Below are 17,493 nucleotides of genomic sequence, written 5' to 3' on the forward strand. Positions count from 1 at the left end.
ACAAAGATGGGAGGAAAAGCAATGTGTGAGGAGGACACAAAAAATCTGCAAAAGGACATAGACAGGCTAAGTGAGTGGGCAAAAATTTGGCAGATGGAGTATAATGTTGGAAAGTGTGAGGTCATGCACTTTGGCAGAAAAAAATCAAAAATCTTATTTAAATGGAGAAAGATTGCAAAGTACAGCGGGACCTGGGGGTACTTGTGCATGAAACACAAAAGGATAGTGTACAGGTACAGCAAGTGATCAGGAAGGCCAATGGAATCTTGGTCTTTATTGCAAAGGGGATGGAGTATAAAAGCATAGAAGTCTTGCTACAGTTATACAGGTGAGGCCACACTTGGAAGACTGCGTGCAGTTTTGGTTTCCATATTTACCAAAGGATACACTTGCATTGGAGATAGTTCAGAGAAGGTTCATAGGTTGATTCCGGGGATGAGGGGGTTGACTTATGAGGAAAGGTTGAGTAGTTGGACCTCTACTCATTAGAGACCGCATGGATGAACTACAATAATTGTACATTCTTGTCTGGTGTAAAAATAAAAAAGGGAAGGTGGCTCAACCATGGCTATCAAGGGAAATCAGGGATAGTGTTAAAGCCAAGGAAGTGGCATACAAATTGGCCAGAAATAGCAGCGAACCCGGGGACTAGGAGAAATTTAGAACTCAGCAGAGGAGGACAAAGGGTTTGATTAGGGCAGGGAAAATGGAGTACGAGAAGAAGCTTGCAAGGAACATTAAGACGGATTGCAAAAGTTTCTACAGATATGTAAAGAGAAAAAGGTTAGTAAAGAAAAACGTAGGTCACCTGCAGTCAGAATCAGGGGAAGTCATAACGGGGAACAAAGAAATGGCAGACCAATTGAACAAGTACTTTGGTTCGGTATTCACTAAGGAGGACACAAACAACCTTCCGGATATAAAAGGGGTCAGAGGGTCTAGTAAGGAGGAGGAACTGAGGGAAATCCTTATTAGTCTGGAAATTGTGTTGGGGAAATTGATGGGATTGAAGCCGATAAATCCCCAGGACCTGATGGACTGCATCCCAGAGTATTTAAGGAGGTGGCCTTGGAAATAGCGGATGCATTGACAGTCATTTTCCAACATTCCATTGACTCTGGATCAGTTCCTATGGAGTGGAGGGTAGCCAATGTAACCCCACTTTTTAAAAAAGGAGAGAGAGAGAAAACAGGGAATTATAGACCGTCAGCCTGACATCGGTAGTGGGTAAAATGATGGAATCAATTATTAAGGATATCATAGCAGCGCATTTGGAAAGAGGTGACATGATAGGTCCAAGTCAGCATGGATTTGTGAAAGGGAAATCATGCTTGACAAATCTTCTGGAATTTTTTGAGGATGTTTCCAGCAGAGTGGACAAGGGAGAACCAGTTGATGTGGTATATTTGGACTTTCAGAAGGCTTTCGACAAGGTCCCACACAAGAGATTAATGTGCAAAATTAAAGCTGACATGGATTGAGAACTGGTTGTCAGACAGGAAGCAAAGAGTAGGAGTAAATGGGTACTTTATAGAATGGCAGGCAGTGACTAGTGGGGTACCGCAAGGTTCTGTGCTGGGGCCCCAGCTGTTTACACTGTACATTAATGATTTAGACGAGGGGATTAAATGTCGTATCTCCAAATTTGCGGATGACACTAAGTTGGGTGGCAGTGTGAGCTGCGAGGAGGATGCTATGAGGCTGCAGAGTGATTTGGATAGGTTAGGTGAGTGGGAAAATGCATGGCAGATGAAGTATAATGTGGATAAATGTGAGGTTATCCACTTTGGTGGTAAAAACAGAGAGACAGACTATTATCTGAATGGTGACAGATTAGGAAAAGGGGAGGTGCAACGAGACCTGGGTGTCATGGTATATCAGTCATTGAAAGTTGGCATGCAGGTACAGCAGGTGGTTAAGAAAGCAAATGGCATGTTGGCCTTCATAGCGAGGGGATTTGAGTACAGGGGCAGGGAGGTGTTACTACAGTTGTACAGGGTCTTGGTGAGGCCACACCTGGAGTATTGTGTACAGTTTTGGTCTCCTAACTTGAGGAAGGACATTCTTGCTATTGAGGGAGTGCAGCAAAGGTTCACCAGACTGATTCCCGGGATGGTGGGACTGACCTATCAAGAAAGACTGGATCAACTGGGCTTGTATTCACTGGAGTTCAGAAGAATGAGAGGGGACCTCATAGAAACGTTTAAAATTTTGATGGGTTTAGACAGGTTAGATGCAGGAAGAATGTTCCCAATGTTGGGGAAGTCCAGAACCAGAGGTCACAGTCTAAGGATAAGGGGTAAGCCATTTAGGACCGAGATGAGGAGAAACTTCTTCACCCAGAGAGTGGTGAACCTGTGGAATTCTCTACCACAGAAAGTTGTTGAGGCCAATTCACTAAATATATTCAAAAAGGAGTTAGATGAAGTCCTTACTACTAGGCGGATCAAGGGGTATGACGAGAAAGCAGGAAGGAGGTACTGAAGTTGCATGTTCAGCCATGAACTCATTGATTGGTGGTGCAGGCTAGAAGGGCCGAATGGCCTACTCCTGCACCTATTTTCTATGTTGCTATGAATTCAGAAGAATGAGAGATGATCTTATCAAAATGTATAAGATTATGAGGGGGCTTGACAAGGTGGACGCAGAGAGGATGTTTCCACTGATGGGGGACACTAGAACTAGAGGGCACGATCTTAGACTAAGGGGCTGCCCATTTAAAACTGAGATGAAAAATTTCTTCTCTCAGAGGGTTGTAAATCTGTGGAATTCGCTGCCTCAGAGAGCTGTGGAAGCTGCGACATTGAATAAATTTAAGACAGAAATAGACAGTTTCTTAAACGATAAGGGGTTATGGGGAGCAGGCAGGGAAGTGGAGCTGAGTTCATGATCAGATCAGCCATGATCGTATTGAATGGCGGAGCAGGCTTGAGGGGCCTTATGGCCTTATGTAAGAACATAAGAAATAGGAACAGGAGTAGGCCATACGGCCCCTCAAGCCTGTTTCACCATTAAATAAGATCATGGCTGATCTGATCATGGACTCAGCTCCACTTCCCCGCCCGCTCCTCATAACCCCTTATTCCCTTATCATTTAAGAAACTGTCTATTTCTGTCTTAAATTTATTCAATATCCCAGCTTCCACAGCTCTGTGAGGCAGCGAATTCCACAGATTTACAACCTTCAGAGAAGAAATTTCGCCTCATCTGTTTTAAATGGGCTGCCCCTTATTCTAAAATCATGCCCCCTAGTTCGAGTCTCCCACCTCTGCGTCCACCTTGTCAAGCCCCCTTATAATCTTATATGTTTCGATAAGACCACCTCTCATTATTCTGAACTCCAATGGGTAGAGGCCCAATCTACTTAACCTTTCCTCATAAGTCAACCCCCTCATCCCTGGAATCAACCTGGCGAACCTTCTCTGAACTGCCTCCAAAGCAAGTATACCCCTTCGTAAATATGGAAACCATATTGCTGTTTAGGTGCACTGTTCAAAACCCAGCTCCAGTGTATTATTGCCTTTATCTCAAAAGAGTGGAGAATTGGAATGGTAATCGGGCGGGAATGAACAAGCCAATTTGGGGGAATGGGCACGGAATTAATTCAAGCTGAACTTCTCGGGTTTATATGCAAGTCCACCAGCAGGTGGCGGTTGGTTTGTGTGTGAGCGGCTGGTCGGGCTGCTCTCATACTGTGTCACTTTGTTTTCTGTGACAACCAAGTAACACTGTCGCTCCTTACAGCCATCGCCACACTGAGCAGAAACGGCTCATGCCTGACGACCCATTCTAATCTGGTTGTGATCTTTGTTTCGATGCGTGACTCTCTGTCCGGGGCTCGAATTGAAATAGAAACACGTCTCCTGCGCTCCAAGTCGTTTAATCAGTTCAGCAATGACCCTTGGCTGCCATTTAAAACAAAAAACCTCAGCCCTTCAGAATTGTGGACCAAGCTTGCAGCCAGTGAGTTTACCCATAATCACATCACACACACACACCCATACTCTGATGTTAGCACCCTGCAGGGTCCTGGCCAGAGGTTATAAAGATAGTTGATGCAAATCAACAACCAAAATCACATTTTAAAACTTTTTAAAGGCATCACTGGCTATTTTAGGAGGTAATGTTAAAAACTTATGGCCATTATTTTTGAGAAAATGCATAAATCTTATCGTGCAGTGCAAGTCCATCTCATGTTGGTTTCACAAAGTCCAATTTGCAAATATTTTTGTTGAAAACAAATAATCAAGTGCCCCCTGATTGAAGCGGGGGGGGGGGGGGGAACGGCAGGGGGAGCACACTCCAAAAAACTTCCAGTGCCCCATTTTTTTGTTGTTTTGTATTTTTTTTTGAGGGAAGTCCAATCTGCAATCTGGCTCTCAAAGTACAGGTGACTCAGTCCAACTTACCCTTCATTTCTCGCGTGTTGGTGTGCATGGCTTGAATTCATGTCTAATGTATTTGCTTCATGGATTCTTTGCTTAATAATTCATAGCAACACATTGCTGTTAAGAACTAGTTGGTTTATTAACAAAAGGTTTAACAATCACACCACACATTACCAGTTCATCCATCAGGTCACAACCACCTGCCTCATCGTGGATCCCCCGAACCCAACTGGCTGGGGTTTTATTGAGTCTTGTGAACATCACATGACTGGTTAAGCCACTCCCAACTCAACAGCTCTACCAACCTGTGAGCATCCTCACTGGTGTATACAGTACAGTGGGCCTGAAGGTTTGGGAAGGGCTGTCTATTTAGTGCTGTTGCCTCATTAAGTTCTCAAATTAGAAAGACCTGCATTTATATAGTGCCTTTCACAACCTCAGGAAGTCCCAAATAGCTCCACAACCAATGAAGTACTTTTGGAGTATAGTCAGTGTCGTAATATAGGAAACGTGACAGCCAATTTGCACACAGCAATGAGATAATCTGTTTTAGTGATGTTGGTTGAGAGATCAATATTGACCAGGACACCAGGGACACACCACCTGCTCTTTGAAATAATGCCACGGGATCTTTTACATCCACATGAGAGAGCAGACGGGGCCTCGATTTAACATCTCGTGAGAATGATGGCATGTCTAACAGTGCAGCACTCCCTCAGCACTGCACTGGAGTGTCAGCCTAGATGGTGTGCTCAAGTCTCCGGAGTGGGGGCGGAGGTGGGGAGGAATGGGATCTTGATTTTAAACATGCTACCATGGAGACCAGGCACCTCCCCTGGAGTGCAGCTACAGGTACGATAGTTCTGTTAAAACAATAAATTCGATCATTTTATTGGTGTCCAGTTATTTGATATATGTTGCTGTATTTCCTTATAGAGGCCCCTTACTTTCTGAGACCGGACTGCAAGAGAATGAAGGGGAAAAATGCTGAATCCCATGACTGCCAGTATCCCACTAGAGCCAAATGGAGGCCTCAATACACATGGATGAGCTTGTCTATTGAGTGTGCAAGTGAAATGATGATCAGTTGCAGGCAGACAGTAAGCTAGGTTAACCATGATTCTGGATTTCAAAGTTGCTCCATGTAGTTTGAATTCAAGACTTCAATGAGTTACAGACTAGCAGTTGTACAGGGTCTTGGTGAGGCCACACCTTGAATATTGTGTAGAGTTTTGGTCTCCTAATCTGAGGAAGGACATTCTTGCTATTAAGGGAGTACAGCGAAGGTTCACCAGACTGATTCCCGGGATGGCAGGACTGACATATGAAGAAAGACTGGATCGACTAGGCTTATATTCACTGGAATTTAGAAGAATGAAAGGGGATCTCATAGAAACATATAAAATTCTGACGGGATTGGACAGGTTAGATGCAGGAAGAATGTTCCCAATGTTGGGGAAGTCCAGAACCAGGGGTCACAGTCTAAGGATAAGCCATTTAGGACCGAGATGAGGAGAAACTTCTTCACTCAGAGAATTGTGAACCTGTGGAATTCTCTACCACAGAAAGTTATTGAGGCCAGTTCGTTAGATATATTCAAAAGGGAGTTAGATGTGGCCCTTACGGCTAAAGGGATCAGGGGGTATGAAGAGAAGGCTGGAATAGGATACTGAGGTTGCATGATCAGCCATGATCATATTGAATGGTGGTGCAGGCTCGAAGGGCGGAATGGCCTACTCCTGCACCTATTTTCTATGTTTCTAGTTACCCGTCCTAATATCTCCTTCAGTGGCTCGGTGTCAAGTTTTGTCTGATAATGCTCCTGTGAAGTGCCTTGGGAGGTTCTACACACCCAATAGACAAGCTCATCCGTGTGGTGCGATTAAAATCGGGGATTCGCAAGGGGCCATAATTGGAGGAGCACAAAGATCTCGGAGGGTTGCAGGCCTGGAGGAGGTTACAGAAATAGGGGGGGTCGGGGGGAAGTTATGGCGAGATTTGAACACGAGGATGTTAAGTTTAAAATTGAGGTATTGCTGGACAGGGTGCCAATGTAGGTCAGCAAGCACAGAGGTGATGGGTGAACAGGACTTGGGCGGGCAGCAGAGATTTGCATGAGCTCAAGTTTATGGAGGGTGGCAGATGAGAGACCGGACAGGAGTGCGTTGGAATGGTCAAGTCGAGAGGTGATCAGAGGCAGGCCCTAAGAATCGAGGGAGACTTGCTTCCACTCCTGAAGTGAGTTCTTTGGTAGCTTAACAGTCCAATACGAGAGCCACAGACCCTGTCACAGGTGGGACAGACAGTGGTTGAGGGAAGGGGTGGGTGGGACTGGTTTGCCACACGCTCCTTCCGCTGCCTGCGCTTGGTTTCTGCATGCTCTCGGCGTTGAGACTTGAGGTGCTCAGCGCCCTCCCGGATGCACTTCCTCCACTTAGGGTGGTCTTCGGCCAGGGACTCCCAGGTGTCAGTGGTGATGTCGCACTTTACCAGGGAGGCTTTGACGGTGTCCTTGTAGCGTTTCCGCTGTCAATCTCTGGCTCGTTTGCCGTGAAGGAGTTCTGAGTAGAGCGCTTGCTTTGGGAATCTCGTGTCTGGCATGCGGGCTATGTGGCCTGCCCAGCGGAGCTTCTCAAGTGTGGTCAGTGCTTCAATACTGGGGATGTTAGCCTGAAGGAGCGCCTATCCTCCCAGGGGATTTGTACGGTCTTGCGGAGACATCGTTGGTGATAGAGGTAACAAAAGCATGGATGAGGGTTTCAGCGGCAGATGAGCTGAGGCAGGGGCTGAGACAGGCGATGTTACGGAGGTGGAAGTAGGTGATCTTTATGAGGAGAGGATATGGGTTCGGAAGCTCAGCTCAGGGTCAAATAGGACGCCAAGGTTGCGAAGGGTCGGATTCAGCCTGAGACAGTGGCCAGGGAGGAGGATGGGATCGGTGGCTAGGAAGAAAAGTTTGTGGCGGGGACTAAAGACAACGGCTTCTATCTTCCCAATGTTTAATTGGAGGAAATTTACTCGCAACCAGGATTGGATGTCGGACAAGCAGTGCGATAAATCAGAGGCAGCGGAGGGGTTGAGAGAAAACAGGTTATTATTTAAGACTGCAGTTATCCTTCATCTGGGCATGTAAAGAAAAAAGGATCTTGTGTTTATATAGCGCCTTTCACAACCGCCAGACGTCACAAAGCATTTCACAGACAATGAAATACTTTCTGAAATGTAGTCACTGTTGTAATGTCGGAAGCGCGGCAGCCAATTTACGCACAGCAAGCTCCCACAAACAGCAACAACAACAACAACGTGTATTTATCCAGCGCCTTTAATGTAGTAAAACGTCCCAATGCGCTTCACGGTAGTGTTATATGGCGAAAAATTTGACACGGAGCTACATAGAAGATATTAGGACAGGTGACCAAAAGCTTGGTCAAAGAGGTAGGTCTTAAAGGAGGAAAGAGAGGTAGAGAGGCGGAGAGGTTTAGGGAGGAAGTTCCAGAGCTTGGGGCCCAGGCAACAGAAAGCAATGTGTAGCATTGGTGTAAATCTGAAGTGTAATGTAAGTATGGAATCAGGGGTTAACCTGACTTCAGAACAAAGCACCATCGACATTTGCAGTTGTAATCTGAGAGTCGTTTCTCAGGGACTTGTAAAGACTCTTTCGGTAAAGGGAGTCTTCAGGCCCAGAGGTTTGAATCGTCACAAACTCTCCATTTAATTCAACATTTACCAGTAAATTAAGTAATGAGATAGAGAATGCAAATTAAAAAATGCAGGTGATCGAGCCTAATGTAGAGGGCATTATGTGATGTTAGTGATTCCTGATTGCTCCACTCTGTGTCTCTCTCATCCATTTGACTCAGAAATGGAGTTCCCGAGGTAACCTGTGCTGCCAGGGCTGGCCGCGCAAGCGCAATCTGCCTGAAATCACAAGAGACTGGATACATTGTAACTGAAAGTGACTGATTTCAGATGGATACATTGTCAGGGGGGACCCCGGGAAAGTGGATACATTGTCAGGGGGAACCCCGAGAAAGTGGATACATTGTCAGGGGGTGGGGAGTAAAGTGTATACATTGTCAGGGGGGAACCCCGGGAAAGTGGATACATTGTCAGGGGGAACCCCGGGAAAGTGGATACATTGTCAGGGGGAACCCCGGGAAAGTGGATACATTGTCAGAGGGGATCCCGGGAAAGTGTATACATTGTCAGAGGGTGGGGAGTAAAGTGTATACATTGTCAGGGGGAACCCCGGGAAAGTGGATACATTGTCGGGGGGTGAGGAACCCCGGGAAAATGGATACATTGTCAGGGGGAACCCGGGAAAGTGGATACATTGTCGGGGGAGGGCACCCCGGGAAAGTGGATACATTGTCAGGGGGGAACCCCAGGAAAGTGGATACATTGTCAGGAGCGGGGGCGAGTATCTAGCACATGGAATACATTGAAACTCACTGGAGGAGCTAGAGGGAGGGGAGGGGAGGGGAGGGACTGTGAAACCACTTGGAAACTTATTACAAAGTACCCGAGACGGAGAGATAAGGTCGGTTGGTTACCGGCTGTAGATGCGGGGTGGGTGTTTGTGTGTGTTTCTGGTTACTGTGGATGCAGAAGGCGGGCTATTCCAATGTGACAACAGAAAGAGTGATTCCTTACACTGTCGTGTAGGAAGTGCCCGGATTCTTTTGTTGTCTGTTTGCAGTGACCGGTGCAAGCGTCTGCCTCGCCGCGATGGAGTTAGGAAACACTGTGTGTGGACTGGTTGTAGATATTGTTCCCAGTCCGCTGCCCGTGCTCCCTGCCAGTATTTCCCGGCCTGGTTGGGACGAGGTATAATTGACAAATGGCCGATTTCCCCAGCAGCAACAACAGCCCAGGTTTCCCTCGCTATCTGGCTGAGCAGGACTGGCCCCAGAAGTCGGGGGCGACCGGTAGCTGGTACAGCCAAAGTCTCCTGCGGTCCCCACCTCTCACCCTCGCTCAGCTGAACAGGAGCTGTGAGCAACTCTGCAGGACAAAGACATCTCCGCTCAGATTTCAGGTAATGCACCTTCCTGTTGAGGTTCATTGTTAAGGCACTGTGTTTCAGAGGGGAGAGAGAAACTCCAGTGCCTGCAACTTTGAGTTTCGCTGTATTGTGCTGGAACTAGGTGGTGGGGAGGACAAACTTTTGAAATCCTGGTGGATTCTGACGGGATTGGACAGTTTAGATGCAGGAAGACTGTTCCCAATGTTGGGGAAGTCCAGAACCAGGGGTCACAGTCTAAGGATAAGGGGTAAGCCATTTAGGACCGAGATGAGGAGAGACTTCATCACTAAGAGAATTGTGAACCTGTGGAATTCTCTACCGCAGAAAGTTGTTGGGGCCAGTTCGTTAGATATATTCAAAAGGGAGTTAGATGCGGCCCTTACGGCTAAAGGGATCAAGGGGTATGGAGAGAAAGCAGGAATGGGGTACTGAAGTTGCATGATCAGCCATGATCTTATTGAATGGTGGTGCAGGCTCGAAGGGCCGAATGGCCTGCTCCTGCACCTATTTTCTATGTTTCTATGGACGTGTCACTGGACAATGTCAAGCCAGTGACTCAGTGGGCAGCACACTCTCTTTCAGCCTCTGAGCCAGAAGTTTGTGTCGGTTCAAGTCCCATTCCAGAGACTTGAACACCTAAATCTAGGCTGGCGCTCCTAGTACAGGGCTGAGGGAGTGCAGCACTGTCGGAGGTGCCGTCTTCCGGATGAGACGCTAAACCGTTTGCTCTCTCAGGTGGATGTAAAAGATCCCACGGGCACTATTTTGAAGAAGAGCAGGGTGTCCTGGGGCCAATATTTATCCCTCAATCAACATAACTAAAACAGATTATCTGGTCATTATCACATTGCTGTTTAGGGAGCTTGCTGTGCGCAAATTGGCTGCCGCGTTTCCCACATTACAACAATGACTACACTTTTTTTCAAAAAAAGTACTTCATTGGCTGTAAAGCACTTTGGGATGTCCTGAGGTCATGAAAGGCGCTATATAAATGAGGGTAACCAGAGGTCCCCGTTCTCCGTGCATGGTCCCCGGGCAAACACTGGCCCCGGTTCACGAACCCCGTCCCCGAAAGGACTAGAGCCATATTCATTGGAATATATGCATATTGTACCATTTGACACAAATCAGTTTCAGGTCACTGGACTGAAGAGTGTTATTGTATTATTTATACACGGTGTCTGAATCCGCGGTAATTATATGCATATTTGTTTTGTTTTTGTAGTGGATATAGGCTGCCAAAAAAGCCTGCCTCACTACACTGCACAACTTACATTGGCCGTCCTCGTTACTTTGCCGTGCTTCCGCCCGTAAACCTGAGCTCAGCCATAACTCGGCAGCCTAACTCGCACCAAGTCCCGCTCACCCATCACCCTCTGTGCTCGCTGACCTACAGTGGCTCCCCGTTAAGCCACGCCTCGATTTCAAAATTCTCATCCTTGTTTACAATTCCCTCCCTGGCCTCGCCCCCTCCCTATCTCTGTAATCTCCTCCAGCCCCACAACACCCCGAGATGTCTGCGCTCCTCAAGTTATGCCCTCTTGAGCATCCCTGATTATAATCGCTCAACCATCGGTGGCCGTGCCTTCAGCTGCCAGGGCCCCAAGCTCTGGAACTCCCTCCCTAAACCTCTCTACCTCTCTTTCCTCCTTTAAGACGCTCTTTAAAACCCATCTCTTTGACCAACACTCCTGTGAAGTGTCGTGGGATGGTTTAATAACTTAAAGGTGCTATATAAATAAGTGTTGTTGTTGTTAGTTTCGAAAATGTGGTCACAAGTCTTTCCTTCTTTAGTGATAAGTTGTTCAAACTCCACCACAATATGTTGTCAAGTTCAATGCCAACCTGTCAGCTGGTGCTGGGAGGGGGAGGGGGAACGACTTGCTCCAGTCCCACAATACTTATTTGACTGTAATGTCCTCAGACTTACTTAGGGGCAACTCGGGGCAGGCAGTTAACAGATTATCCGGTTATTATCACATTGCTGTTTGTGGGAGCTTACTGTGCGCAAATTGGCTGCCGCGTTTCCTACATCATCATCATCATCATAGACAGTCCCTCGAAATCGAGGAAGACTTGCTTGCACTCTAAAAGTGAGCTCTCAGGTGACTGTACAGTCCAATATGGGAATTACAGTCTCTGTCACAGGTGGGACAGACAGTGGTTGAAGGAAAGGGGTGGGTGGGACTGGTTTGCCACACGCTCCTTCCGCTACCTGCACCTGTTTTCTGCATGCTGTCGGCGACGAGACTCGTGGTGCTCAGCGCCCTCCCGGATGCACTTCCTCCACTTGGGGCGGTCTTGGGCCAGGAACTCCCAGGTGTCGGTGGGGATGTTGCACTTTATCAAGGAGGCTTTGAGGGTGTCCTTGAAACGTTTCCTCTGCCCACCTGGGGCTTGCTTGCCGTGTAGGAGTTCTGAGTAGAGCGCTTGATTTGGGAGTCTTGTGTCTGGCATGCGGACAGTGTGGCTCGCCCAGCGGAGCTGGTCGAGTGTGGTCAATGCTTCGATTCTGGGGATGTTGGCCTGATTGAGAACTCTGACATTGGTGTGTCTGTCCTCCCCAAGGGATTTGCAGGATCTTGCGGAGACATCATTGGTGGTATTTCTCCAGCGATTTGAGGTGTCTACTGTATATGGTCCACGTCTCTGATACATACAGGAGGGCAGGTATCACAACAGCTCTGTGGACCATAAGCTTGGTGCCAGATTTGAGGGCCTGATCCTTTCTGTATCACGCCTATTGCAGCAGCTTCTCAAGTTCACGGTAAGGTAAAGCACTGATGTGACCAGGTTTCCAATCTGTGATGTGAAGGGAAAATCAATTTGGGCTATACCCCAGCTCTCCGCTCCTCCTCAGTGACCTTTGGCAAGCGATGTTGGCGAAGACCATGGGAGTGACGACGAGTGTGAGGCTGAGAGTGCAGTGAGGGAAGAAGGGTGATAATGTGGAGGGAGCAGCGTGCGGTGGCCCGGCCCGGAAATCAGCGCGGTCCTGGCCTGCAAGACCATCAGCAGGCCGGGGCCATTGGAGGGAGCCGCGTGCGGTGGCATACCACTGCAGGGAGCAGCGCGTGCTGCTGCAGGAGGGCGACGGCTGCGAAGCCAGGTCGCCGATTGCAGTGCGGGCAGGCACAGCAGGAAGGGTGAAGGAGCGGCAAGAGTCTGTAGAGGGAAGTGACCGGGGCCCAGGAGAGGCGTGAATCTGGGGCCCAGAAGAGGCGAGGGCCCAGGGGCAGCATGGGCCCAGCTCACACTGTGCGATATGTGCACGCACTAGGTCCGTGCAGCAGAGCAGGTCTCCAGTCATCCTGGTTAACCCTTGCCATTGGACCAAGGCCTAGCTCTGTCAAGCCCGTGTGGTGGCTGGTGTGCAACGGCCACCCCACGTTAATAAAATCCACGCACAGGCATCTTCCACCCTTCAGAATGTAGTTCAGGATCTGGAATATCAGGTCCCTCATTGAAACACCTGTGAACTCATCCCTTTTTGGTGTGGAAGCAAGTCATCCTCGATATGAGGGACCGCCTATGATGATGATGGTGATAAAGTATGTCGATCCGAAAGCAACTGCTATATAAATGCAAGTTGTTCTTGTCATTGTTGACCCTCCTTTTTAAGTACCAAGCTTCTGGCGTGTACGGTGGAGTGTCACACAGAGCAACTGAGCCACTGGGGAGCTCCAGGAAGTGTTCCTTTACACAGGGTGATCAGCTGGGCTCGGTTGCCAACAAGGCTGGTTGATATGGACTTGGTAAAGAAAAAGCTCAGTGTTGGGGAGATGCTACGGTTGGCATCCTGGAGTTGATGAGATGAAATGGACTGATGGTCCTTTGTCATCCAAATTTTGCCACATGCTGTATGTTCCCTTTTAAATGACGCGAACATTAAATGTGCAGGAGTGTCTCTGACCTCACATCAGCTCGTCTGCTCCTGAAACCCTCATCCGTACCCTTGTTACCTCCAGGCTTGACTATTCCAATGCTCTCCTGGCCAGTCTGCCATCTTCTACCCTCCATAAACTTGAGCCCATCTAAAACTCGGCTGCCCCGTGTCCTAACTCGCACCAAGTCCCACTCACCCATCACCCGCTGTGCTGGCCGACCGAGATTGGCTCTCAGTTCGGTAACGCCTCGATTTAAAAATATCTCATCTTTGTTTATCTCTGTAATCTCCAGCTTCACAACCTCCAGAGATGTCTGCACTCCTCTAATTCTGACCTCTTGAGCATCTCTGATTAAAATCACTCAGCCATTGGTGGCTGTGTCTTCTGTTGCCTGGGCCCCAAGCTCCGGAACTCCCTCCCTAAACCTCCGCCTCTCTACCTCTCTCTCTCTTCCTTTAAGATGCTCCTTAAAGCGCCCTTACCTCTCTGACCAAGTTTTTGGTCACCTGTTCTAATATCTCCTTATGTGGCTCGTCTGATTGTCTGATTACGTTCCTGGGACATGGGACGTTTTCCTACGGGGGCTATATAAATGAAAGTTGTTTTTGTTGTAGTACCTTCTCCGTTTTATGCAATTTAAATGTGCAACCACCTCCAATGTTATTTTCCCCTCTCAGATTCCCCTTTAATTTCTCTGCTGTGCTGTTTGGCCCAACCTTGGTGTCCTGTTCTGAGCTGAGTGTCAAACTCCACGTGTTACCTATCACCAGGACCACTTATCTCCATCTTCTGCCACTCCTAAATTATGGGCAGTTCTTGCAAATAATTCAGCCACAAGTTACGTTGCAGTTCTTCAAAGGGTAAGTGGTGGAATATCACGGTGACACTTTATTGCCATGCATGGTTACGGTTGCAATGGCCAGAATGTTCCTTCCAAAACACTTCACCATCCAACCTGAGGTGCGAATTCAGCATTGTCCTTTTATCTTTTGGCGAAACAGAGCTTTTTATCAGAACTGCCAGGTGTAACCTTGCACTGCCGACTGGGCTGTGTTTTTAATACACTCACTATGATGGAGCGTGTGCATCCGTGCTTTTAAATACAACAGTAATACTCCTCCCCTCAATTAGCTACCGGCCATGGCTCAGTGGGCAGCACTCTCGCCTCTGAGACAGAAGGTTGTGGGTTCAAGTTCCACTCCAGAGACTTGAGCACATAAATCTAGGCTGACACTCCCAGTGCAGGGCTGAGGGAGTGCTGCACTGTCGGAGGTGCCGTCTTTCGGATGAAACATTAAACCTATCATCATCATAGGCGGCCTTTATCCAGTGGCAAGGGTTGAACCAGGACGACCTGCTCTGCTGCACGGACCCAGTGCGCACAAATATCACAGCGCGGGCTGGCCCGTGCTGCCCCTGGGCCCTCGCTTCTTCTGGGCCCCGTACCCTCATTCGCCGCACCTTCACCCACGATGTTCCAGGGCCTGGCGCTCCAGCTCTATATATAGCCCCGACCTGTGGTGGTGTTCTCGCACAGGTCGGGGCGACCCACAATGTTACGTTAAACCGAGGCCCCGTCTGCTCTCTCAGGTGAACATAAAAGGTCCCATGGCACTATTTTGAAGAGCAGGGAATTATCCCCGGTGTCCTGGGGCCAATATTTATTCCTCAACGAACATCACTGAAACAGATTATCTGATCATTAATACATTGCTGTTTGTGGGAGCTTGCTGTGCGCATATTGGTTGTCGCGTTCCCTACATTACAACAATGACTTCAAAAAGTACTTAATTGGTTGTAAAGCACTTTGGGGAGTTCTGAGGTTGTGAAAGGCGCTTTATGAATGCACGCCTTTGTTTCTTTCAATTCTTTTCTCAATTTCCCCCAATGAAATCTCTATCCCCTTGCACGCGTCTAACTTCAGCTCGTGGTACATGGAGCCATCAGCGTTACAGACCTCCGACAGAAAACAGGGTACATCAGGAAACGGTGGCTAGGTGACATGACGCCTGAGTCTTAAGAGATTAAAGATTATGGGAAGAAGGAAGGATAGATGGGGGTAAGGATTTCCACAGTTTTGAGACCATACAGTGCAGGAGGAGGCCATTCGGCCCATCGTGTCTGTGCTGGCTCTTTGAAAGAGCGATCCGATTAGTCCCACTCCCCCTGCTCTTTCCCCAATAGTCCTGCAATTATTTTCTTAAGTATTCATCCAGTTCCCTTTTAAAAGTTACAATTGAGTCTACTTCCACCGCCCTTTCAGTCAGTGTGTTCCAGATCCTAAATCGCTGCGTAAAAATATGTTCCTCATCTCGCCTCTGGTTCTTTTACCAATTATCTTAAATCTCTGTCCTCTGGTTACCGTCCCTCCTGATCAGTGGGAACTCCTTCTCCTTAGCTATTCCATCCGAGCCCTTCAAGGCCCTGGGAACGAATGATTAGAAGGGTGCGCTGTGTGAAGAGCCTTGATTTCGATGGGGTGACATCATCGGGAGGAAGAGCTTATTGTGGCAGGGCTTGAGAGAGTTCCCAAAACCGACAGGGAGGGAGGTGCATGGTGCGATGTTCTACGCTGGAATTTTAAGAACCGTACACCTACCATGAGACTAACTGTGGACTTGCCGAAATAAATCAGTGAGTGAGTGAAAGGTGTGTTGCTCTGGTTACAGTAGTTACTATGACAACCAGTTGGATGATTCACGAGAGTGTCACGAAATCCCAAATGATTTTTAAAGCCAGGATTGAACACTCCAGCTTATTTATATATATATATATTATATAAAAAAACATGTCTCTAGTTTATTCTCCTGTAGAGTTTGTTGTAAACCGCTGGCCGCTTGTAACTAGCCACGAGTGACTTCAACCTCTTCGATTTGCCCATCGTCTGTTTCAGGACAAGCCGGAGGTCCAGGCGTGCGTTGCTGAGGAACAGCTGCCCTGGTCTGCCTCAATTTACTGACCAATCTTCATGTCTGAGTCTTGATGGCGAATATTGGCAGGCTGTATGACTGAGGAGTGGCATCACAGATGAGGATAGTATACAAGAGAAGGGAGGTTATGCTTGAACCATATACAACACTCGTTAGGTCACAGCTGGAGTACTGCGCGCAGTTCTGGTCACCGCATTACAGGAAAGATGTGATTGTACTGGAGAGGGTGCAGAGGAGATTTACCAGGATGCTGCCCCTGGACTGGAGAATTTTAGCTTCGAGGAAAGATTGGATAAGGCTGGGGTTGTTTTCTTTGGAACAGATGAGGCTGAGAGGAGATTTAATTGAGGTGTATAAAATTATGAGAAACTTAGATAGAGTGGATAGGAAGGACCTGTTTCCCTTAGCAGAGGGGTCAACAACCAGGGGGCACAGATTTAAAGTAATTGGTGCAAGGTTTAGAGGGGAGATGAGGATAACTTTTCACCCAGAGGGTGGTGGGGGTCTGGAACTCACGGCTTGAAAGTGTGGTCGAGGCAGAAACCCTTATAGCATTTAAAAAGTACTTGGATGTGCACTTAAAGTACCATCGGGCTGCGGACCAAGAGCTGGAAGGTGGGATTAGGCTGGGTAGCTCTTTGTCGGCCGACGCGGACACGATCGGCTGAATGGCCTCCGTCTGTGTCGTAATTTTCTATGAAGCCTACTCCTGTTGTTACTCTGGTGTGTACACACGCACAGACAGGCGTAGGCGTGCCCACACACTTATTTTTCGGCAGGGATTGTCGGAGAGCCATTAGGAGCAGGACACCTGATGTCCGACCTTCCTTGCCCAGGAGCATTGAGATGGGCGCGAGCGTCCCATTGCTGTCACAGCTGAGATCCGCTGACCCTGCTAAACCTGGGGGTTTTTGTGGGCCTATGATCTTCGGCACAGCACCACATGGTGCAATGAACCACAAAACCATTGAGCAACTTCGATAAAATGCTTGACACCGGAGAGCCACATAGGTTTGCCTGATTGAACAGAAGTCAGACGTGGCTGGCTAGATTGGCAATCATTGAAATCCAGCAATAAACATCTTAGCGGGTGTAAGTATGTTAAAAGGAATTTGAATTCTCATGTATATTCTATGCTTAATAGTTTTGGTAAATAAACAATTTTGGTCTCCTTATCTGAGGAAGGATATACCTGCCTTAGAGACAGTGCAAAGAGGGTTCGTTAGATTGATTCCTGGATGAGAGAGTTATCTGATGATGAG

The 17,493-nt window shown here is 47.9% G+C and overlaps 1 protein-coding gene across 4 annotated transcripts in view; it reads left to right on the forward strand.

The window, feature by feature from the left end:
* The first annotated feature begins 9,056 nt into the window (after positions 1 to 9,056).
* The window catches only part of LOC139234108 (myosin heavy chain, cardiac muscle isoform), a 111,204-nt gene continuing 102,767 nt past the window's right edge, over positions 9,057 to 17,493 (forward strand). For 3 of the 4 annotated variants that reach the window (XM_070865052.1, XM_070865054.1, XM_070865053.1), the window contains exon 1: positions 9,057 to 9,426. In XM_070865052.1, the coding sequence (XP_070721153.1) occupies positions 9,229 to 9,426 (198 nt within the window). In that variant the 5' untranslated portion in view covers positions 9,057 to 9,228. The remainder of the gene's footprint in view (positions 9,427 to 17,493) is intronic. The other variant, XM_070865055.1, reaches the window with a different exon arrangement.

This window comes from Pristiophorus japonicus, chromosome 21 (genome assembly GCF_044704955.1).
Source record: "Pristiophorus japonicus isolate sPriJap1 chromosome 21, sPriJap1.hap1, whole genome shotgun sequence".
Taxonomy (NCBI): Eukaryota; Metazoa; Chordata; class Chondrichthyes; family Pristiophoridae; genus Pristiophorus; species Pristiophorus japonicus.